Raw genomic sequence first — 26,082 nt, 5'->3', positions numbered from 1 at the left:
ATGCAAAGCGAGCCAACCAGGAGAAGCGTTAAAATACTTCCGGGTGACAGTTTTCATGCCTCTGCAATGTTGTATTGCTGGGAGCAATTTACTTTTCTTTGTGGATTTAAGGCAGCAATGTTTTTTTTTTTTTTCTTTAGGAGGGTAGCAGCATTAGGATTCAGGAGGTTTCTGGCATGGATGATTATTTCTTCAGCCAGCAAACTTCTGGGGACTGCAGCAGTTCACCTTCAAGCAAGGATATTACGATCGTGGAAGTTAGAACAGTGGAGATTAGAAACTGCAGTACAGTGTGCAAGCCAGTACTCACAAAATGATTTGTGATTTCTTCTCTGGGGAAGCATATATTTTGGTGGTGTATCTTTGACTGCAAGTAAGTGTCTAATTTTTGTCCAGGTTTTGCTAGAACGGAGGAGAAAGAATAGGCAAGCTTTTGTATGTTTTTATAGTTTGTGTTCTACAGGATAGTTGAGTTCACTGCAGTAAATATGGTGGGGGATAGGAAAAGTCTTTCAGCTTAGCATTAGTTAGAGGGTGAGGGCCATTACATCAGTTTTTTTTTTATGTTTCCAGTGTTTACACTCTATGTACAATGACAGAACAATTTACTAATAACTTCAACTAGGATCTCACATAAAAATAAAATATTAAGTTATTTTGCTGAGTAATATGATTCAGTATTATTTACCATGAATGTCTTTTAACAGCCATGGTGGTACAGTGGTAGCGTTGTTGCCTCACAGCAAGAAGTTCTCCTGTTCGATTCTCGGCTGGAGTGCCTTCTGTGTGGAGTCTGCATGTCCTCCCCGTGGTCGAGTAGCCTCCGAAAGGCATGCATGAATGGGCGTGCCTTCGCTGAAGGTTGGGTGTCAGGCTGGCAACTCGACACCATAAAAATCGACTGCCAATCATTAGCAGACCGGAGTTCTGCTGTGGCAACCCCTAACCGGGAAAAGCCGAAAAGACAAACAATTATCAGTTAAGTCTTTTGTGTATCACAGTGTATTAGTGGTGTAGAGAACAGGGGAATTCTCTGTTGTGCCTTTAGTGGTGGGGGGATTCTCGCAGCTTAAGTGTTTTATGTTTACAGGGTTGCACCTTGAGCTCTCCTTTCTCACTGTCTGTAGTAGGGCAGAACAGCTTGCTAATAACTTCAGCTAGGAGCTCACAGGATGGCAAAAATAAGTTACTTTATACTTACAAGTATGTATTTTCTATGAATATCTGTTAAAATTATTTTAAAACTGATTGTGTAACTGACCCTTTCAATGTGGAACTTCAAGGAACATAGACATTTTAAGACTCAAAGTGAGGTATTTTCATTGATTGCATACTTAGTTATGGTAGTGTTTTCCTGATTATACAGTACATTTTTGACTTCAGTTACATGTTATTTGTACAGTGTTTACTCTTGGTTCATATATACTTCAACTTACTGTGTTTGCTTGAAAGACCACTTCAGCTTGGCACAGTGGAAACAGTGCATTTTCGCGCAGTCTAAAAATAGGGTGTTCCACATTTTGCCTTTTTGTCACAGATTGTCAGGGTATGTGTTCCACATTGGCCTCTTAAGAGGTTGAGACCTATGATAGGTCCAACTTTTTGTTCTTGAATTTGAATAATGATTTTTCTCTTTTTACTGCAGCACAAATGACTGTGCATGACATTTTCCCACCTCTTTTGTATTGGCAGCTACACCCTTGACTTATTACTTTAGCATACCAATACTTCATCCAAACCATAATCCTTGAGAATAACAAGTAGTTTTTCTGTGTTATGAACATTGCCAGGATTTGTAACATCATGGCATTCACTGTTTTTCATAGGGAAATGGTCTTTCACTTTTAACAGTGGATTATGGATAAGTTGACATGTATCATGTATTCTATACTTGATAGGTATGGTGTTTCGGTGTTTTGCTTGCTTGTTTTCTTCTTCACATGTTGTATCGGTATGGTGTTTCAGTGTTTTGTTTGTTTTTTAGCAAGTTGTATTGGTATGGTGTTTCAGTGTTTTGTTTGTTTTTTAGCAAGTTGTATTGGTATGGTGTTTCAGTGTTCTGTTTGTTTTTTAGCAAGTTGTATTGGTATGGTGTTTCAGTGTTCTGTTTGTTTTTTAGCCAGGTGTATTGGTATGGTGTTTCAGTGTTTTGTTTGTTTTTTAGCAAGGTGTATTGGTATGGTGTTTCAGTGTTCTGTTTGTTTTTTTCCACATGTCCTACATGCACTACCTGCTAGCTGCTGTGCCCATATTGTGCTGCGACAAGAACAAGAGTCTGGAGCCACCAGTAGACATAACTGACTCTGTCCCCCAGGATGGACAAGCCAGCATTGGCCACTCACTCTCATCCCTTTTCAGTTTTTTTTTTTTTATCACCAAGGCCTTTTCCTGAAGCTGGGTCAGTTGAAGAAGGAAAATTTCTACATCAGTCTACTTCAGAGAGTCAACTTTTAACTGTATTTGTTTTTTTTTCCTTTTTATTATAATATTAATTAAGTACTCTTTATTAATATTATAATAAAAAGAAAAAAAAAACCAAATATAGTTAAAATTGACTCTCTGAAGTAGACTGATGTAGAAATAATAAAGTACTCTATAGAATCCGCGGTGGTGCAGCGGTAGCGTTGTTGCCTCACAGCAAGAGGTTCTCCCATTTGATTCTTGGCTGGAGTGCAGGGAGTGCCTTCTGTGTGGAGTCTGCATGTCCTCCCCATGGTTGGGTGGGTGTTCGAATAACATGCGTAAATGGGCATGCCTTCATTGAAGGTTGGACGTCGAGCTGGCACCTCAGCATTCGTGAAAATCTACTGCCAAACATTAGCGGACTGGAGTTCCGCTGTGGCGACCCCTAACCGGGAAAAACCTTAAGACAAACAACAACAACATTAATAAAGTACTTTAAATACTTCCATCTTCCAAAGGCACGTAACACAAGAAGCATGTGCAGTTTCACAATCATGGAATGAGATTGCAGATTCATTGTCGTTACCCTTTGGTGAGTACTTATTACTAATGTGGCACTGCTTCTAGTGTTTCTCTTCCATTTCTTCAGTTCCTTGCCATTCACCTGTCTTTTTAATGCTTCTGTCATTCTCTGTTGTCTTCTCATTATCATATACCTTTTTTACTGCCTTTGTCTTCATGCATCCCTTCAGCCACAGCAGTACAGCCAAATGGAGATTTTTTTAACTTTCCAGACAAAATAAGATGCTGATTAGATGTACTTGTTAACAGGTTCCCTTTAATTTGTTGTGATTTGTAATTAAGTACTACAAGCAATAATTATCAGCAAAAAACACTAGAGTGTAACCCCACTAGCTACTTGTAGCTCTGTTGAGGAGTGCGGTATTCCTACTACAGCCTCACTTCAGGACCTGGACACTGCTCAGTATTCTCTGATCGAAACCATTTCCCGATCCAAGATTCCCCCGAGTCACAGGTTTTTAGACTGCTTTTTAGGAGCATGTGTCCATCATGCTGTGTTGTCATTGGATTGTATTTGTTTCAAACCAATTTTTTTGTTGTTGTTGAAGGAATACATCTCACTGGTGGTCTTGGAATATTTCAGAAATTGCATGATTTACTTCAGTCCGCTATAAATAAAATGAGTTAGGATTCCCACATTTTTAGGCAACAGTCCTCACTATCAGTCAGAACAAAGGACTTGTTTAAACTTTACTAACAAATTAAGACTTTTTGTAGAGCAGCAACTTACAAGTTGCTAACAACTGTTTATGCATGTGTGTTCAAAATGTGTGGTGTCTTAAGTTCAAGCCCAGACAAAGGTCAGTGATCTTCTTTCTCACTGGGCTATTAATAAAATATTAGGTTAACCATTTGTTCATCATCATGGTGGTTTTCTAACTGAAATGAGAAGGAACTGCTCCTGGGTGAAACCAGGTGCCTTACTGTCCAGACACTTCTTGCTGGTCTGGTGGCAGTAACTACCACTCAGAATGGGGGGAGTCCTTGATTCAATCCCAGGACAAGAGTGAGTGATGTCCTTCAAGGATGCATCTGCAGTCCTTACAAATGGGTTGTTCTGTCGTCAGGCAGTCCTTCGGTCGGCCGGATTCCAAAGTCTGGGTCCGGCTTCGGCTGGTGTCGCGCTTCACCCGACGTCATAGCTGCAGTTTTTCGGGTATAAAGGCATCAGCCGACGCCATTTTCCCCAGTCTTTCTTGCCGCGTGGCGCCCGAAGCAGAAGCTGTTCGCAAGTGCCGGTCGGTCAGAACCAGAGATTACTACTACCGAATACTACTTCGAAGACTTCTAAAAAGCTAAGTACCCCGTTGGGGACTCTTTCTTGCCTCAGCCGATGTCAGAAAAAGTGAATAACTGTTTAACTTGTGGGAAACAAATACCTCATAAAGATTTCCACTCTTACTGCTTACCTTGTTTAGGCCCAGACCACGACGTAGCAGCTTGTCTAGCCTGTGCTTCTTTTAACCGACGGACGCTTAGACGCCGTTCGGAGTTTGCAGAACAGTTCTTTGGCTCTGATTTTGCTTATATCATGCCGTCGGATCCTCTGACTTCACAAATAACCAAAAAACGCAGGGAAAAGGACCGACACTCGCGGTCCGCGGTTTCGGCCGAAACCGCGGTTAAGCCAACCACGAGTGTCTCAGTTTCGGCTGAAACCGAGCAAGCGGTTCTTTCCCCAGCCGAAAACATGCCTTCTACCGAGGCCTCTTCTAACCTGGTGGAATCGGCTTCTGAAATCCAACCTGCAGTTGCGGTTTCTCAGGAATTATCAGACACTATTCCCTTGGATATTTCAACCCCTGCATGTGGAGCTGCTAGGCCTCCTGCAGCCATGTCTATTAAGGCCTTTGCCAGGGCTAAAGCAGCTAAAGCTTCAAAAACGGTGCCTGTTAAGCCCCCCTCTCACAGGCCCAGCACCAGTTCCCATATGCTTTCTTTGGCTGAGGATCTCATTTCTTTAATTCGTGGCTCCCAGCCTCATCCAGACAGGACCTCTCATCCACCTCCAGAGAAGAGGCCTAGAGCAGAGCCCCCAGAGCCAGTATCCGCAGATGATTCCTCTGATGACTCAGAACATACAGACCCTCCTGAGGCTCCTTATTCTCCTTACGAAGACTCTGATGCTGAAGAGTCCATTCCTTCAGCCTCTCCACCTGAGGAATTTTCCTTTGGGGAAACCTTGCATGCTATGAGGGAACAATTTCAGTGGCAGGGCCAAGATTTCTCAGACTCCAGAAAAAGGCTTAGAACCTTTCTACATTTGCCACAACATAGGCCTTTAGCTATACCTCCAGTTCTTTCTGTTGTAGATGATGCATTTAATGATGCTTGCACTGCTCCTGATTCATTACCTCCGGCCCCTGCTAAGCCCGATAGGTTCTACAGGGTCCCGGACACTCATCACCATTTATATAAGGCTCCCTTTGCAGATCCAGAGACTATCTCCCAGGGCCCTAAAGCTGTAGCAACTGCATCTACTAAAACCCCTCCCTCTGAAAGGGAATCCAGGTCCTTAGAGCGTTGGGGTAAAACAGTTTACACCTCTGCTACTTTGTCAGCTAGGGCTTTGAACTGCCAATTTCATATGATTCAATATCAAGAGTTTATGCTAGACCAGTTAACTAAAAAACTGTCCTCTGAAGAATCTTTAGATAAGAAATATGTTCAGGAAATGGTACATAACATACAGCAGGTTAGTAACCATTCTTTAAAATGTGGCTATGATGCACTGGAGGCTTCCTTTAGATCAGCCATGACTGGCACAGTTATCAGGAGACATGCATGGTTGAAAGAGCAGGCATTACCTGACCATGTCAAATCAAAGCTTTTAGATGCTCCCATGGACAAAGTCAATTTATTTGGTTCCCCTGCACAGCAGGTTCTAAAAAAGATGGAAGAGAAGGCGAAATCTGTACAAACAGTGAAAGATTTCTTACAGGTTCAACCTCCAAGGTTTAGCAGGAACTGGCCCTCCAAGAATTGGTCCTTTCCGGACTCCTCTAAGACACAGAGAGGCAGGAATAGGCGTTCAAGAGGCAGAAACCAATCCAGGGGTGCCTACAGGGGACGCCAGTGACAAAGTAACAACCAGTGAGGCACAGACGCAGCCAACACCACTGCAACAACACAATCACAGTGACTTGGCTGTGGCACCGCCTACCAGGGAACAACTGGAAGCACCCTTAGGCGGAAAGCTGACATTATTTTCAAAGAACTGGCATTGCATCACAAGGGAAAAATGGATTTTGCAAACAATAGACCAAGGTTACAGGTTCCATTTCCATACTCTACCAGCAAAGAGAGGAATGCCAAACCTACCACCTACTCAAAGGGCAGAAGCTCTAAAGCAAATATCTCAATTATTAAGAATGAGAGCTGTGGAAAAAGTACCATCTATGGAACAAGGAAAGGGATTTTACTCCAGACTCTTCCTGGTACCAAGAAAAGAGAGCAAATGGCGGCCTATTCTGGACCTGTCTGCTTTAAACACATTCCTCATAGTTCCAAAATTCAAAATGCTGACCCTACAGCAGCTCCTTCCCATGCTGGGCAAGGAGTCTTGGCTGGTAACTCTAGATCTCAAGGAGGCATACCTGCACGTCCCCATACGACAAAATTGCAGAAGATACCTCAGATTTCTTGCAGGATCAGAGCATTATCAATTCTCAGCATTGCCCTTTGGCTTATCTACTGCGCCCAGAGTGTTCATGAAATGCCTGGCATCAGTAATTGCACATTGCAGACTTCAGGGAATCCAAATTTACCCCTACCTGGACGACTGCCTGATACAAGCGGACAACAAAAGCAAGCTAACAGAAGACTTACAAAGAGTCATTTACCTGCTGCAAGCCCTGGGATATACAGTCAATATAAAAAAGTCAAGGCTGATTCCATCCCAAAGAATAACCTTTCTGGGTGCAGAGCTGGACACATCAAAACAAATGGCATTCCTAACTGCAGAAAAGAAAGAGCAACTACCTCTCTACTTCTTGGCATTAACAAAGCAGAACCATCTAACTGCAAGGAAAGTACTGCAAGCCCTAGGCTTCATGGCATCCTGCATAATTCTGGTCCCTCATGCCAGGCTGCATATGAGAAAGCTACAGTGGTACCTAAAGAATTTGTGGTCTCAACACAAGCACAGCCTAGAAACCAAAATTCCAATAATTCCATGCCTGAAGCAAGAGTTCCTATGGTGGGCTCAGGCCTGTCAATCAAACACAGGATTGCCCTTTTGCAACAGTCAACCAAGCCAAACCATCACGACAGATGCATCAGACCTCGGTTGGGGGGCACACATGCTGGACAAGTGCATACAAGGCTTATGGACTCAAGACCAGCTGCGCCTGCACATAAATCTAAAGGAAATGCTGGCAGTAAAATTGGCAATCCAGTCATTCAGACCATTTCTCCAAGAAGGTCAGTTGATGATAAGGACAGACAACACCACAGTTATGTGGTACATCAACAAACAGGGAGGCACACATTCATACCCTCTATGCCGGCTGGCACTGGACCTATGGGATGTGGCTCTGAGCTACAACATTCAGTTACAAGCAATTTTTGTACCGGGAAAAGAAAACATTCTAGCAGACATACTAAGCAGAACTACAACGGATGCCCACGAATGGATGCTGCATCCGGACATCTTCCCATCACAAGAGAATGGGGATTACCACAAATAGACTTATTTGCATCCCCACTTAATCACCAGCTAAAGAGATTCTGCACAAGGACGTACCACCCACTTGCTTGGAAGGTGGACTCCCTATCTTTCAGTTGGAAGAACCTGACAGCATACGCATTCCCACCACTTCCTTTGATGCACAAGGTGCTTTTGAAGATCAAAGAGGAACGTCCAAGGATCATTCTGATAGCTCCAGACTGGCCAAGGCAACATTGGTACCCATTGCTGAGGAGCATGTCTCGGGAACAAATATGGGCACTACCTCTGATCCCATTACTGTTAACACAGAACAACTACAACATCCTGCATCCAAACCTGAAAACTCTGCAGCTAACTGCCTGGAACATTACATAAGAACAATTAACCCAAATTTATCCCAAAGGGTTAAAGACATAATCCTTGAGGCTCGTAGACCTTCAACAAGAAAGAATTATGCAGCAAAATGGAAAAGATATCTCATTTGGAGTACTGCAAAGGGAGAAGATGTGGCACTGGCAAACATAGCCAACATCCTGGAGTACTTGGCAGAGCTCTTCCATACAGGCCTGTCCTATTCTTCCATCAAGATACATGCATCAGCCATTTCAGCAGAATACAGCTTGGATCCTCCTGTCTTCTCGCATCCTCTGCTCAGACAGTTTCTGAGAGGAATTCAAAATGTACAACCTCCCAGGAAACCACCATTGCCAGCATGGGACTTGAACTTTGTGCTAGAAAAATTGACACTTCCCCCTTTCGAACCAGCAGCAACAGCAGAATTACAATACTTATCCTGGAAGACTGCTTTCCTGCTGGCAATCACCTCAGCAAGAAGGGTCTCTGAACTACAGGCATTAATGGCAGTGCAACCCTTTCTGATCTTCCATCAAGATAGAGTGTCCATGAGAACAAATCCTACATTTATGCCTAAGGTGGTATCCAGAGTGTCTTTAAATCAGGCTATCCACCTACCTACATTCTTCCCCAACCCTCAGAACAGGGGAGAAAGACTCTTGCATACCTTGTATGTACATAGACAATTACGCTACTACCTGGACAGGACCAAGTCCAATAGAAAAACTGACCAGCTTCTGGTAGCATATGCAACAGGAAAGGAAGGAAAACCAATTTCAAAACAGACAATCTCCAAATGGATAGGAAATTGCATTAGATTTTGTTACTCCTACCATGGAAAGAAAACTCCAGAGAACATCAGGCCTCACTCCACAAGGGCTACAGCCACTACCACAGCTTTCTTACGAGGAGTGGCTACCAAGGACATTATAGAGGCTGCTACTTGGACCTCCGTGCATACATTTGCCAAGCATTACAATTTACCTTTATACTCTAGATCCCGAGCAGGTTTTGCCACTGCTGTTTTGCAAGGGATCCTAACTACACCATAATCTTTCCTTTTTCCTCCTCTCCTAGTTTAGCTATGGTATTCTACCCATTTGTAAGGACTGCAGATGCATCCTTGAAGGACATAGTACAGTTTTGTACCTACCATAAATGTAGATGTCCGATAGGAATGCATCTGCAGTCAGGATTACCCACCCACCTTCCCTCTGTGGTACTCCTAGGGTATTTGCCATCCTTCAGCTAGCTTGGGGATCTATTATGGTGTATTTGTTTGTATATATGTACATACATGCTTATTTTATGTGTTTGCTCTCTACTATTTGGAAACATTGGCATTTATCCAAATTTAGCCATCCAAGAGGGCACCTGGCATCTGGGGCAAGAAACACTGAGGAAAATGGCGTCGGCTGATGCCTTTATACCCGAAAAACTGCAGCTATGATGTCGGGTGAAGCGCGACACCAGCCGAAGCCGGACCCAGACTTTGGAATCCGGCCGACCGAAGGGCTGCCTGACGACAGGACAACCCATTTGTAAGGACTGCAGATGCATTCCTATCGGACATCTACATTTATGGTAGGTACAAAACTGTACTTTTTCCTTTCTCACCGAGTTGTTAACATAATAATAAGTTAATCATTTGTTCTGTAAATTACATAATATTAGGTAAATCTAGACTCTTTTCCTGGCATATATGGCAGCATGCAGCAGAATGCACGGGATATGCTTGCCATACTAGCAAGCATTATAGTGTACATTCTATGACATATCAGGATTGCCCAGCATCGGCCATGGAAAAGTGTCATTGTAGCATCCAACAACAATGAAACATATGCTTGAATCAATCATTAGTGGTATAGCTCTATTAATATGCAGGTAATGTGCAACTATACAGGCCGCATACATAATATCTGTACAAAACACAGTAGGGGAAAGCATGTCCCAATGTCTGGTATACCTCATGCATGCACCATTCCTTCCAAACAGGTGCCATATCACACATATGTCTCATCAATTATACTGAATTCCCCACTGAAGCATAGCTCCTGACACCATGGTGCATATCCACATAGTCAGGAGACATGGGATTGTGCAGACTAGAATACCCTGTGATATCACTAATGGTGTCGCTATCCACCTGAAGGTGCTGATTAGATGACTGGATGACTGTGGTGAAGCACTGTTGTAGACTCCTGCCATGGTAGTGTATTTGTTGAGTGCTACATACTGCATGGCTTCACCATGAATACATTTGCTATAGCACCAGTACAGACACAGTGGTAATACATGGAGAAGATTATGAAGAAGGGAGCCACTTTTGAGATTTTAAGTATTTTTTCTCTGTTTATTTGTTAAGTTTTTCTGCATAGCTGCCTAGCTTGAGCATTTTCTGGCTTGTTAAACTTGATTTCTGTATTAGTAGCTGTATTTAGAGCACAACCAAAAGCTGTTTGCTGAATTTCCTGTTTGCACTTAGTTTTAAATCGTTTTTTTCTTAAAACTTGCATATTTTCTGTCCTTGACCTAGCACTCTTGTGTGGGGTCATTTACTGCACTGTTATAACTTGATATTACTTGTGAACCTCTGCTATCTCTGTAAAAAACAAAAACAAAAAAAAAATCTTGCTTTTTCCCACTTTTCTGAGTTAAAAAAGTTCAGTTACAGGCTTGCTGTTCCTGAACTGTTTGAAAGTTTCTGTGAGGCCATTTTTGCTTGGGCTGAGGGAGGGTCTCTCTGTTCATCAGTGGCAGTGACTAACATTGAGCAGCTTCCCTGCCCCCCCGTAGAGGTGGTTACTGACTTGAAACTGTAGTTTTATTTTCCCTTTTGGGTCTATTCCTGCTTCTTTCCAGCCCCTGCTATCAAGCACGCTTTAACGTGCTTTAGCGCGGAGTTGCCACTAGAGCAGCATCGGGCAGCGCCGGTTAAACAAGGTTAAACTCTTTCTGGCTCCAGAAAGTCTGTTCTTCAATTTTTCCCTTAGAACTGCTCTGTTAGGCACCTAAACAGTTTACACCTACACTAAAAAGTGCAGCACTTGTTCCAAATAGCTTTTTCTTCTCTAAAAGCTCAGCACTTGTCTTATAAGCATATCCCTTGTCTTATAAGCATTCTCTTTGCAGGTCAAGCACTCCTATATTATACAAATCTCTCACTAGCAAAACCCCCAGGAGTGCCCACTTCCCTGCTAAGCCCACTACTTTTCTGTCTCATACCAACTCATAATTCTTTCTAGCATGTCGAAGGGTCAGATGCTGGCGTCCTCTCCTGCCCATTTGGTGAATCTGGGAATTCTGAGACAATGTTACAATTGCCTCATGTACACAGACAACCATCTCCTCCTCCCATGTAACACTAATACTTGTGAGAGATGCAGCTATTTAGCCAGACTGGAGGCTGAGCTCTCTCAACTCAGGACTGGCAAGACCAGGCAGGAGGAGAAGGCAACTACACACACCACAATACCAGTCTCACATAACTCAACCACACCACTGAATCAAACACATAAACACACTAAGACATACTCGAGGCTCTGAGTAAAATTTACCTAAACAGCAGAGGCCTCCAAAGCAGACACCCAAGCAACTGCAAACTCAATACACCACACAAACAACACATAAACAACAAAATCAGTGTGCAAAGCAGTCACTACCCTTAAGGCCAAATACAACAGCAAACATACTTGTCATAGGTGACTCCATAGTCAGACACACTGACGTCCCGCTCACCAGACTGAGTAAGGAGAAGGTCACAGTAAGCTGCCTGTCGGGCGCTAGAATCCGCCACATAACACAAGCACTCAGGTCTCTCAACAGCAGGTACAAGTACGACTCAGTCATTGTCCACGCTGGTGTCAACGACCTGAGATGTACCTCCTTGGACTACATGAAAAGAGACATTGAGGAGCTCTCTGATTATGTAGCCCAGGCAGGTATGACCCTGACCTTGAGCAGTATCCTACCTTCACCTAGAATGATGCCACAATACAGTGATAAGATGATCAGCTTTAATAATTGGCTTAAATTCTGGTGTCATTCAAAGGGGATCCAATGTCTGTCTGCCTGGGATGACATGCTGGACAAGCCACGCTGCTGAAGGGACGGCTTGCACCTGTCACCCTAGGCTTCTGGATATTGGCAAAGGCTCTTGCCACCCCCATAGTGCCTTTTTTAGGCAAGGCTCAAATTCTAAACCTACCACCCTAGAACACAAAAAAAGTAAAAAAAACTAAGGGTAATGCTGCTCAATGCCAGAAGTCTCAATCTCAAGATGCACTCGAGGCCCTTCTCAGTATGAAGAACATCGATGTCTGTGCTGTGACAGAAACCTGGTTCAAGGCTCCTGAGAGCACCCCAGCACTAGCAGGTTTCACCTCATATCATGCGTTCCGGCCCCAAAATCCGGACAACACCAAGAAAGGAGGGGTGTCCATATTCATAAAGGACACCCACACCTCAAGGTTGGTGGCAACGCACGATGCATCGGAGACCATCCAGGTGCAATTAACCATAGGCAAGACTGCTCTGCAATTTGTAGCATGTTACAGGCCACCCTCTCAAACTCAGGAACCTCACATGGCCTTCCTGAAAACAATGGAGGGATAAATGTATCTCCAAACACCATCATACTAGGTGACTTCAACTACCCTAATATAGACTGGGAACACTACTCAAGCCCAAACACTCCAGCCCAAAGGTTCCTGGAGTTCATAAACTCAAATGCCATGGAACAACTAGTCACCATCCTCACAAGAGGAGAAAACATACTTGATCTCATCATCACGAACATGGGATCACAATGTTCAACACCGAAGTATACCCCTCACTGGTGAGATCAGATCATAAACTAATCTCGCTGGAGGTCCTCATCCCGCCCCCACCTGAAACAAAAAAGACCACAGTGAAAAACTTCTCAAAAGCCGACTTCACACTTCTAAAAACTAGTGTGGTCTCCTTTAAGGCCCCTGAGCCAGTGGTAAACATTACTCAAACCGCTGAATCACTTACAAATGCCTTCTACCAGCACCTACAGGACTGCATGGATCAGGCAATCCCAAACAAAACTAAGACTCTTTGTACCAAAGGCAAGCGTCCAGTCTGGTGGACCCCAGCCATAAACAAGCTCTACAACAAAGGAGGAAGCTACTACAAGATAGAGCAAAATCCTTGAAAGGTAAGACACCTTTGATCATTATAAGTAAAAACTAAGAGCTCTCATAAAATCATCCAAGGCAAATTTTGAGAGAAAAATCGCCAAGGATTCAAAAGACAATCATAAGGCCTTCTTTAGCTATGTTAGAAACCTAGGAGGAAACTCCCAGATATGCTCAGAATTAGTTCAAAATGATGTGAAGATTACTGAACCTACACACATTGCCAACATACTGGCTGACAGGTTCAGTGCAAACTTCTCCCCCCCCCAAAGGAGAGGTATCTATACCAGAGGATTGTAGCCCCCCAAACATCTCCAACGCCCAGGTGAGAACTGCTCTCTCCAAAGCATAAAACACAGCATCCATGGGACCGGATGGTGTCCCCGGCTGTGTGCTCCATGAACTCAATGAGGAATTAAACCCGCAGTTAGGACAGCTGTTTAATCTTAGCCTCACCTCAGGATACGTACCCAAGGAGTGGCGCACTGCGACTGTGGTCCCACTTCACAAGGGCGGTGCCTCCACCGACTCTGGAAATTACCGTCCCATTAGCTTGACAAGCCTTATCTGCAAAGCCATGGAGAGGATCATAATGGAACTCATAAATAAAGACATAGGGAACTTGCAGACTTTGGATCCAACCCAGTTTGGCTTTGTCAAAGGCAGATCATGCCTTTTAAACTTGGTTGACTTTTTCGAGACAGTCACCAAGGCCATTGATGAGGAAAGGCAGTCCATACAGCCTACCTTGACCTGGCAAAGGCCTTGACACAATACCCCACTCAGGTATCATCAAAAACTCATCAGCTTGAATGTAAACCCATACATCACAAGATGGGTTGCAAACTGGCTAAGTGACAGAACCCACAGGGTCAGAGTTGCTGGAGCCATGTCAGACTCAAAGCCTGTCACAAGTGGTGTCCCACAGGGCTCAGTCCTGGGTCCACTCTTGTTCGGCATCTACTTTTCTGAAGTACAAGCAAACACAGGAGGGTTATGGCTGACAAAGTTTGCAGATGACTGCAAACTGGCGCCATAGTCGAAAACACATCTGACACAGATATCCTTTAGAAGGGCCTCACAGAAGCGGATAACTGGTGCCAGAGCCATGGCCTAAAGTTAAATGCCAAGAAATGCATAGTCATACCCTTCGGGAAAAACAAGGTTACCCCTAGCTACCATATAGGTGGCAATCCACTGAGCACAGAAGAAGTCATCAGGGATCTGGGGACCCAGGTTGACAGTAGCCTTTCGTTTGACACTCATGTTGCTAAAGTAGTTAGGAAAACCTTCTACATTGCCCACCTGATCATGAAGGGATTCACATCTAGATCAAGGGAGGTCATCGCCCCTGTACTCATCACTCATTAGACCTATGATTGAGTACAATGCCCCATTCGAATGTATCTGACCAGACACCTGCAGCAGCTGGAAAGGCCCCAAAAGTTCCTCACCAAAAGGATAAAGGGTCTCAAAAATATGTCTTATGCTGCCCGACTGAAAGAACTCCAGCTCTATTCAGTCTCATACCGCTTGCTCAGAGGTGACCTGTGCCTGACATATAAGGCCATGTCAAACCCTGATTTGATGAATATGCTTCACCTCAAAAAATCTAGATCCCTCAGAACCACAAGGGCGGGAGACTTGAACCTTGACACGGTTCTTAATAGAACATGTTGGAGGGACAGATTCATCACCCAGAGACTCCCTATGCTGTGGAACAAAATCCCGGTACATGTGAGGCAGAGCACCTCGCTGGCCTTGTTCAAGAGGAATCTTGACCAATGGATGGGGGATCGCAGATATACCCCAGGGATTACTTCAGTGTCACTGCTTGACAGAGGCACAGCAAAATAATAGGCATAGTTTTATTCAAACTAAAGGGGTGGCGAAAGCCAAATAACTATGGGCTAGGCTTATAAATGCCCTTGGGCAGATAGCCTAGTATGAACCTATGAACCTATGAACCTATGAACTATGATAGCAACTGAAATTTTGTATACAGAAGCAAAAGTACTAACAAAGCAAACAAAAACATTGCAATGATCAGGGTGTTATTCCTTGAAGAGGGAAACAGTGTTGTACATGCCATGTGGTATGCATCCAGCTCCAGTAGAGTGGCTTGCATGACTCTGGTGATAATCTGCATGACACTGGGGAGATCCAAATGTGAACACTGATTTTGATGCAGTTGCATCATGCTGTGTTATGCATAACTATGTATAACACCAGCTGTGCTACAGATGGCATTGTAGTGTACTGCTGATGAGGGGAGTCACTAGCTGCAATGCATATTATTCATAACACAAACACATTTTACTGGCTTTGTCACTTTACAGTTATATGAGGGGTGCTGCATGTTTTGCATTCTGCATTTCTGCCTCTCATAATATTCTTTAACATTATAAATAAGATGAGCCCTGATTTGTCCTGATCTGGGACATAACTCTTGTCCTTCAGGATGCCAGCATTTTGTACCAGTGTATCATGGGTAGCAGTGTCCATTGTCACAGCACAGACCACTTTTGCTGTGGCATTACAGCACAAGATGAACATATACAGGTCTGTTCATGATCCCCTGCAGCATCATGACTTTGCAGTGGAACAGGAAAAAAGCTGGTGGAACCACAATTGTGCTGTGCTTGTTCAGGTTCTGTTTATTTCTGAATAGCAACGTCAGTCATCATCAAAACAGTTACAGTGTGGAGAACAGTTTGCTAACAAGTGAGATAATAGTTGTCAGTGTGCCTACCCCCACTGTTGGCTCTCCATTGCTATACTTATCAGCTTCACTGTTTTCATTCACATTTGCATTATTCGGCAGGGATTGGTTGCCATCCACACCTGTACCAGACTGAGCAATGACCCGTGACACAGTCATCCTCAGTGCTAAAGCATCAACATCCTCTTTTATCAGAAGACACTGTAGGAACATATGCTGTCAATGTCATGTACAACTGCATGAAAAATAATATACCTAAAGAAACAAAAACATGGATACATGTGAAAAATCAGCAATGTTTGTTTCTCTCATACTTGCATTGTGATATAATGTGCACACATGGAGGTAATTCAGTGTCATTTATCATAGTAAATTTATTATATGCATGTGCTGGATGTATACACAGGCCATGGTTCACCTGCAGCATGTAGTAACAAAATAAAATTAAGAAAGCATGCGATAGGCATGTTATCATGTGTCCTTGTTTATATGACACATGAAAACCTCTGCATTGTGGTGTGCCAGCATCTGTTGCTCCTTCACATTACTTGTGGACATCTCTGGAATCAGACTGATAAACAGCTGCTGCTGTGCAGTGTCGGTGAGGGCCCTAGAGGATTGTGTCTTAACTTACATATTCTGAGCTGTACTTGCCTGGTCTTTTCCTTCATTTTGTCAATGCTTCTTTTACACCTCCCTAGCATCAGTCTGCCATCTGCAAATACCTCCATCTGCCATCTGTCCTGCTGCTCCCTAAGTCATCCCTCAGCTCATTAACAGTTCTGCACCAGCACCCTATGCATTGAGAAGCAAGTCTTTTACATCTTCCATTAAGACTGTCATTCTGTTTCTCACACTCATGGTGCTGTATGAGAGCAAGGCGTCTGCCACAACTAAATGTTACATTTCTGTACAATATATTCTAAACAAACTAAAATTAGGGTATCTACAAGATGCAAACTGTTTCAAATATAAACAATTGTTAAAAACAGGTATGAACTAACATTGCAGCTGAGTGACATAAACTAACAGCTTGGTACAACTTACTGAATGCAAAATCTAAACTGAAATGTAAGTAAAGTAATTGTGTATGTATGTTTGCTATATGCAGTACTAAACTCTGTGAACTGTGCTTCCTGCAGTGGTATCAGTACCCACAAATTTTGTATGTAGACATATGATTACATATCTTTACACACTGTTTATAGAAATGACAACCCACCAAACAGATAAAAGTGGTACACCACAGGAAGCCATGCAGGATAATGGTGAACACACACCCTACCCCCGAATTAGCAAAATGGGACAACCCCTTGCTGGCCTTATCAATGGCTACCATAAGCACATTAACATCATAATCTTATGCCACAGAATAAACAGTATGTATAAAAGTGCAAACCACCACAGTGGACCTTGTAGCAATGACATGCTCCCATGGGCAGTTACACAACTTTACACCCTGGAAGATGCAGAAGTGAAGCACATGCTGACTATAGGCAGTTTCAGGAGCAAATGCATACGTGGGAGACTTATACATCATCAAACATGTACATCCAGAAATTTCTGGACTTCAGCAATACAAAGTCTCAGGATCCGTTAGTCCGCATCCCAACCAGGGGTGACAAAATCCTGGATTTGGTCCTTACGAATATAAGACATCTTTCTCCCCATCAATTGCAACTTCCTCCCGGTCAAATCAGTTACAATAACCATAAGACTGAACATGAAGCACCTTCCAGTACCTCAGTATTAAGTGATTAATCAAAGGGTAATCTACTAAAAATAAGTGACGACTTGTCTAAATTCTAAAAACTCTTTCATCTTGACAACCCCTCTGCATATGCAGAATCTTTTACTGCTCAGTTCTATGCAGATGTGTACAGACTGATAGATACAGCTGTCCACTAAGAAATAAATACAATGCCAAATTCATAAATAAACCCCAGTGGTAGATTCCCTACTATAAACAGGCTTTATAATAAAAGAAAAAATTGTCTGTACTAAAATATATTTCACTCTCAAGATGTCAAAAAACATTCTTGCTAAACTAAACAAAGAACTCTGGACCCTAATCAAATCAACCAAAGCTAGATATAAAGTAAGAATATTTGCCCAGGTGAAGGATAACCACAAAGTCTTCTTTAACTCTGTTACAAACCTCAGAATCAATACACAGCACTGAGTAGATCTTACAGGAAATTTAGCACATGCTCGGACCCAGAGGACATTCCAATCTACTAGCAGACAAATTTAGGTCAAAATTTACCCCCCGCCCCCTCCAATATTCTCAGATCATATACCTGCATTAACACCCCCACAATGTCAAAAAAACAAGTCCTCGTGGTACTGTCTATAAGATATAGCTGCAATAAGACGTAGCTGTGGAATTCCACGCAATAAATGCTGTGTCTCTTTAGCTTAGAAATGCCTGTTGATATGTAAAACAGTAAATATTACTTAGAATTAATGTTGAAATGTAGTAATTGAATTGTTGTATATGTTACGTTTGCACATAGAGCCTGGAGTAATGTAACTTTGCTCGGTTGCACTTGTGGTGGAGTTTGAATGACAATAAAGTTTACGTTGACTTTGACTAAGGCCAAGAATGCTACTTCTATGGAGCTAAACAACATAATAGGCTGTCTGGTTAGCCTAAAACATGACTTCTCAGACCATTCAATATTAGCCTCAAAACAGGATTTATGCCAGATAAATGGAGGAAAACAGTCATTCTCTTGCACAAAGATGGAGTTTCAGCAGACTTGGTTAATTATAGACCCATAGGCCTGATCAGCCTTATTTGTCAGGCTATGAAAAGGATCATTCTCAGATTAATCATAAGGATAACGATAACCTACAGTTCAGACCAGTTTAGATTCCTCAAGGGCAGAACCTGGCTACTTAACCTCTTTGACTTCTTCAAAAAAGTTACCATAGCAATGGATGATTTAAAATCAGTGCAGCCAGTAAATCAAGACCCCATAAAGGCATTCGATACTATCCCACACTCAGAAGTCAAATGGGGGGATCAGACCTAATTGGGATGGGAGAGCTATGCAAAACAGCTGAGGCGCATCATCATCATCATCATCATCATCACCTCTATGTTCAATGGTTTTATTGCCTTAAGAGGCTTAACCTTCCACTCCTTGGGGACCTGGTGTGTTTGCCATCGAAATGGGAAAACACAACAGTAGTTGTGTGCTTGTGTATGTGTGTGTGTGTGTGTGTGTGTGTGTGTGTGTGTGTGTGTGTGTGTGTGTGTGTGTGTGTGCTTTTCCGCATAGCCCCCTGAGCCCACCTACAGTGCTGGACACTGATCAGTGCATCCAGTTACAACCATACCTCTGTCTGCTTGCGTGTATTATAGGATCATATAGATTACTAGGCTATTGGCCCTGAGGCCCTTATAAGCCTAGCCAAGAGTTTAGCCCATGTTTAGACAAATCAGCACCTGATTCCCCTGTCCAGCAGGGACATTGGTGGAATCCCAGGGGTATATTTTCTGTTTCCCATCCAGTTATCCAGGTTGCGCTTAAAAAGGGTTAAAGAGGTACTCTGCTTGATGTAGAAAGGGAGTCTATTCCATAGATGGGGGAGTCTCTGGGACACAAATCTGTCCTGCCAACAAGTCTTATTGATGTCACAGACCAGGGTGAGGCCACGCATGTGGGTTATTCGAGTGGAGCCTGATTTGCGGATATGCAGCAGTTCCATCAAGGTGGGGTCCATGATTGCCTTGTATGCCAAATAGAGGTCACCTCTGAGGAATCTGTATAAAACTGAGTAGATGATAGAGCTTTAACCTATCTGTGAATGGTAGATGTTTGAGGCCCAGGATTCTCCTGGTAAAGAACCGCTGTGGTCTCTCCAGCAGCTGCATGTGCTTTGCGAGGTACATGCCGAAAGGGTTGTACTCAATAATGGGCCTTATACGGGAAGAATACAGGGATGTTATGACCTCCTTGTCCCTGGATGAGATACCCTTACTTATGAAGTAGCCCATGTAGAAGACTTTCCGTACAACAGAAGTAACATGGTGGTCAAAAGTCAGGTTGCTGTCAACCTGAGTGCCCAGATCCCTCATGACTGATTGCATGCTTAGGACATTATTATTAATGTGATAATTAGTGGGGATGTCACTCTCCCCAAAGGGGTTGATGATGCATTTTTTGGCATCCAGCTTGAGGTCATGTTTCTGGCACCAGTCATTTGTCTGAGTGAGACCCTCTTGGAAGATGTCCACATCACAAGGGGAATTGATGACAGCATCCAGCTTGCAGTCATCTGCAAACTTGGTCAGCCATAGCCCACTGGTTTTGGCCTGCACCTCAGAAAAGTATATCCCAAATAACAGAAGCCCCAAGACTGAACCCTAGGGTACACCACTTTTTACAGGTCTACTGCTTGAGGTGGCTTACCCTATTTTGCCTAAGTGGGTTCTATCAGTGAGCCAATTTGCTACCCATCTGGTAATATATGGCTTGATACCTAGTTAAGAGAGCTTATCTATTATGTCTGAGTGGGGAATAGTGTCAAAGGCTTTGGCTAGGTCAAGGTAGGTGGTGTGCACCGTCTTCCTCTCATCCATGGCTTTGGTGACTGTCTCAAAGAAGTCGACCAAATTTAGCAGACATGACCTCCCCTTGATGAAGTCAAACTGTGTGGCATCGAGTGTTTGGAGGTTGCCAATGCCCTTGTTAATGAGGTCCATGATAATTCGTTCCATGGCCTTGCAGATCAGGCTATTTAGGCTGATGGGTCTATAACTTCCCAGACTGGTGGATGCTCCACCTTTGTGTAAAGGGATAACAGTGACTGTCCTCCACTCAGGTGGGGCAAAGCCAGTACTCAGGTTTGGTTGAATAGGGTGTCTAATGGTGCTGCAAGTTCCTGCCTGAGTTCACGTAGGATGCAGCCTGGGATGTTAACAGGTCCCATGGAGGCTGTATTTTTTGCCTTTGAGAGAGCAGTGATGACCTGTTCCCTAGATATAAGAGGAAGGGGGCAGGTACTGGGGATGTCCTGATTTACTGATGAGGGGGACAGATGGGTAAAGTTTTCACTGAATCTGTCAGCCAGCAAGTTTGCTATATCTACGGCATTTGTATATGTGGTGTCCTTGACCACCAGTTTTGAACAGAGCTGGGTGCTTCCTTTGAGGTTGCGGTCATATGTGAAGAAGGCCTTATGATTGTGTCTAGTAGATGTGGCCAATTTGAACTCGATGTTTGCTTTAGAGGCTTTCACTAAAGCTCTTATTTGCTTGTTCAGGCTAAGGAGACATTGCTTCCAAGTGGGCACCTGGTCCTTCTTGGTCTTGGACAGCAATTTTTTCCTTTTGTTATAGAGTTTATTTATTGCAGATGTTCACCAGACAGGTTTATTCTTCCTTGCAGAGGATGATTTAGTCCTGTCAGGTATTCCTGATTCCATGCATCTATATAAATGCTTGTATAGTGCTTTGGTGTAGTTTTGGATATTGGTGCCAGTTCCTACAGAGGAGGAGGAGGCTGTGAAGCTGTTTATACCATCCCTCAGGAGGCTTTAATCAGCTTTGGAGAAGTTTTTATGTCTGAGCCTAGCTAGAGGGGGTTGGGGGAGATGGTGACTTCAAAAGTGACCACTTTATGGTCGGATATTACCAGGGAGAATGATACTATATGGATGCTGCGGTGATTACTCATGTTGGTTAATACCAAGTCCAAGATATTAATCACCTCTTGCGGGGGTATCAACAAGCTGTTCCAATGCATTTGCATTGACAAAATCAAGGAATCTCTGGACATTTGTGTTATGGCATGAGTAATTCTTCCAATCTATGTTTGGGAAGTTAAAGTCACCCATAATCAGGGTAAAGCATTGAATCTTGATAGATTTGAACAGGTCCAAATAGGCATATTGGGCATCTTGAGTAAGATTTGGGGGCCGGTAGCTAGCCATGATTTGAATAGGGGCCTTGTCAATGGTTAACTGCAGCTGGAGTATCTCCTGTGCATCATACAGTTTGACCAGCCTGGAGGTGGTATAGCTTTAATGTATATTGAAACTCCACCTCCTTTGGCTTTATCGCACAGTCTGGGATCTGAATGTATGATAGGATGAGTAACCAGGTAAGGGTGGAGTGCTCTCCACAGCTTTGAACCCGTTTTCTGTGACTGCACAGATGTCAGCATTTTCCTGGGTTAGGAATGCTTACAATGAGTGCAGTTTCATGTTTAGACTCCTAGCATTTAGCAGCATGACCTTTAATTTGTGTTTTGTTGAAATTTTTATCTTCGTAGTTTTAACCTCATCACTATTCCTAAAAAAGGCACTATGGGGAGGCAAGAGCCTTTGCCAGAAATCTGAAGCCCAGGTGAGACAGATGCAGGCCATCTCTGGCAAAGCATCGTGGTCTGTCGATCATATCTTCCCAGGCTATCAGGTATTGAATCCCCTGGAATGACACATTCCTCTGCTAGGTGTCAGTATAACTTGTTTGTCCCACCTCACTCCCCCCTGAAATGGAAGAGCTACAGTCAGCCACATACTCCTTCCTTCCTTCTTGGGTCTATATCATGTTGTCAATCTCTTAAAAGTTCAAACATCATATGGTCAACACCATATGATCGAACATTTAAAAGTTCAAATGTTTCAACAGAGATCTCTGTACAGTGCAGAATGGGAAGATTTCCTTTTTCTGCACTGTAGTGCGATCTCAGAGCTGGTATATTTAAAGAGCAGGAGGTGTGGGGGGTATTCTGGATATTTACTTTGGTGCAATTTGTACTATAATAATTTTTCTTGTATCTGGCTGCATAAGCAAAGCAATGGTAGTCATTGCAGCTTAGTGATGCCTCCAGTTGTTTCTGAAATTGCATCATACTGACATCAAACATTGCTTTTTCGTATTTGCATTAATAATTATAAAGGAGTGGTACATACAAGGATTTAAGAAGGTTTCATCTTAAAGCTTACACGATGCCGACATACCTCTCAACCTCTTAGTAAAAGCTCCAAAAAAGAACAAACTGGTAAAATAACAAAAAAGCAAGCAGGCTGTAAGTACTCCAAACCATACTATTTATTGTGAGCGGTTTCATCAGAGACAATGCTCCAACTTCATCAGACAAAAGAAAAGAAAATTTACCACTTTATATACTTAAAAGTGGATGCAATTAAACCAATCACAAATTAATCATCAGTAAATTGCATTCGCTAATTCATGTGGGGTTATTAAAAACTTCTAACTCCATTATGGCAACAGTAAACAATTCAACTGATACAAGATATCTTCTCCATTTACGATGTATATAATTAAGACCATATACAAAATATGTAAAAAAAACCTACATAAATACATGTATATAACAAAAATATACATTAAAAATTAAAAATTAACAAGGGATGATACCCTTTCAGCTAGAATACTAGGGGAGCTAAACACATAGCTGATGCAAGTGTGTATAATCAAAAATTAAATATTAAAAATTGAATAATTTTTACTCAATTATTCCTAAATTTAAAAATGCAAGTTATGTATATATTTACATATTTTGTATATGGTCTTAATTATATACATCGTAAATGGAGAAGATATCTTGTATCAGTTGAATTGTTTACTGTTGCCATAATGGAGTTAGAAGTTTTTAATAACCCCACATAAATTAGCGAATGTAATTTACTGATGATTAATTTGTGATTGGTTTAATTGTATCCACTTTTAAGTATATAAAGTGGTAAATTGTTGTCTTTTCTTTTGTCTGATGAAGTTGGAGCATTGTCTCTGACGAAAGTGCTCACAATAAATAGTGTGGTTTGGAGTACTTATAGCCTGCTTGCTTTTTTGTTATCTCAACCTCTTAGTGTAAGAAATGTGGACAAAGCCTGACATAATGGAGGGGGGGTAAAGGCCCAAAAATAGGGGCACGTTTTAAATATTGCTCTTTTAAACTTAGAAAATTGCTAGAATAGAAGGATTTCTCTTATGCATTTTCTGAAGGATATGAAGTCTAAAACTCAAATGCATGACTTTAATCATCAGATCATCCAAGTGATTTGGCAGAAAATCACAAATTTTATGAAGAACAGACCAAAAATATGAGCAAAAATCTGGACATTCTGTGAAAATCTGGACAGTTGACAGGTAAGTGCCATATGAAACTATATCAATATTTTACCTCTGCTTAGTGCAGCTAAAGATATATTAAATATTATTTACATACTATTTACTGGCAATGTAATAATTTTTGTTTTTCTAAATATCTCAACAATCAAGTGAAAAGGCCAGAACTGTTTAGCTTCATGAAAGTTCACAGCCATATGAAATAAATGCTGGTAATATGTGTGTTGCTTAAATGGTTACTGACATATCATATGCTATTTATGCTGTATTGCAAAAATTATTTATAGTGTTTATTAAGGCTTATAAAATCCAGTTTAAAATCAAAAATCAGATAAATGCAACCACTGTAAAGATTACTTTGTGTGAAATGGTTTTCCATTTACAGTTTTCTAATAACACTTATGGTTCTAAAGATAAGTGAAACTGCGAGGTGATAAGTTCATTTTTAAAGTCTCAGGCCACACCCATTGGCAATTATAGTACAAAGTCAGCCAGCTCTGTTGGAGGGAATGAGAGAGCGTCTGTGTTTGAGCAAGGGTCATGTATTTATGGCACTAAAATGAAAAAAAAAAATGTCAGATAAAAATTATAGTCCTTTCTATACTATTGTTGTTAAGAAAGAGGAAATAATTCATTTGCCTGCCATGTTTTGTACCCCACTGGACCCTTTATATATACAGAAATTGTAATAGAATTTCAGATGGCTACATGTTCATTTGGTTTGTTGATGTGGCAGATGAGAGGCACATTGTAGCATTATGGAAAAATATTACAGGTTCACTTTAGACACACACACACACACACACACACACACACACACACTAGCGAGATTGCTCATAACGAAAACACAGCCAGGAAAATCTGAACTTGTGTTTTTATTGTTTGCAGATATCAGATGCCCTTATAAGAAGAGTGCATCTTACTGAGGATCAGTGGGGGAAGGGGACCCTTACTCCTCGGATGACCACAGATTTTGATCTGACACTGGACAACACTCCTCTGTTACAATCCATTCATCAGTTGGACTTTGTACAGATGAAAGGTAAGATGACTGTGTCCGTGTCAAGAACAAGTTTCAGGAAAGTACTTCTCCATCTTTAAAAACAGTACTGCTAACTTAGTATTTGTTACTGATAAACATTCAGATCTTACCTGTCTGTGAGTTATATTTTGGGCTTACGGTATTGAATTGTATTATTTGATAATCTATTACTTATTGTGAAACAGTCACTGCATCAGACAACAACAAATGTAGCTGAAAGCTGAACTACTGACCCGAAAAACTGTGCATGTTTCAGAGATGTGCATCCTAATAACTAAATATATAGTAAGTAGGTGCAATCCCAGAGGATAATATTCTCCCCACAGCAAACAGATGGAAAAGACGCAGTAATTTGTAGCCATTCATTTTTAAGCAGGATTCATGGATAGCTGCTCGTGTATTGGGTGAAACAAGAGTGAAAAAATTGTTGACATACTTGTACTAAAGGTATGCTCCTTGAGATTAATGAGTGGGTTGTAAAGAAAAACAAGGAAAGCCTTTAACATATTTTAAAATGCCAAAATAAATCCACAGATGGATTGAGATTCTTGTGAATAATGCTTATTTCAAATATGAATAAAATATGCCTCATCAACTTTCAGTCCCTCATATTCAGCATGAGTCTGCACATACTCTCAAAGTACTTTGCTGTCTTTGCCTTTTCCTAAATGTATTCCCGATCATTCCATGATATCTGGACTGGAAAATTGGCTGCATTCATTATGTAGGACTAATTTACCATTTTTAAAGGGAACTTTTAAAATAAGCAGCAGCAGCAGCTCTGACATTCACGATGTATGAGATACCCTCAGCGTGCATCCTTCAGTATATAAATGAAATAAAAGTAAATCTAAATGTTTTAAATATATCCCTTGTAGCCATGCTCTGTTCAAGTCAGAGTACACAGTGCTAAAAGACATGACACAGAAGCAGGATTAGCATGAGACAAGCGCTATTACAATTTATGGGACTTAATTAAAGTACAGTAGGATGTACTCTTAAATTTATCTCAGCCTTGTGCTGCCATGGTAAAAACAGAGG

At 42.0% G+C, this 26,082-nt stretch overlaps 1 protein-coding gene across 11 annotated transcripts in view; it reads left to right on the top strand.

Moving 5' to 3' along the window:
* The window catches only part of TRIM9 (tripartite motif containing 9), a 1,161,212-nt gene that overhangs the window by 628,369 nt on the left and 506,761 nt on the right, over positions 1–26,082 (top strand). For all 11 annotated transcript variants that reach the window (XM_044074318.1, XM_044074311.1, XM_044074319.1 and 8 more), the window contains exon 5: positions 24,888–25,041. In XM_044074318.1, coding sequence (XP_043930253.1) covers positions 24,888–25,041 — 154 coding nt within the window. The remainder of the gene's footprint in view (positions 1–24,887; positions 25,042–26,082) is intronic.

The sequence above is a fragment of the Protopterus annectens genome, chromosome 6.part0 (assembly GCF_019279795.1).
Source record: "Protopterus annectens isolate FY-2018-M chromosome 6.part0, PAN1.0, whole genome shotgun sequence".
NCBI classification, from domain to species: domain Eukaryota; kingdom Metazoa; phylum Chordata; order Ceratodontiformes; family Protopteridae; genus Protopterus; species Protopterus annectens.
Note: the sequence above shows the minus strand (reverse complement) of the source record. Positions and strands in the feature narration are given on the sequence as shown.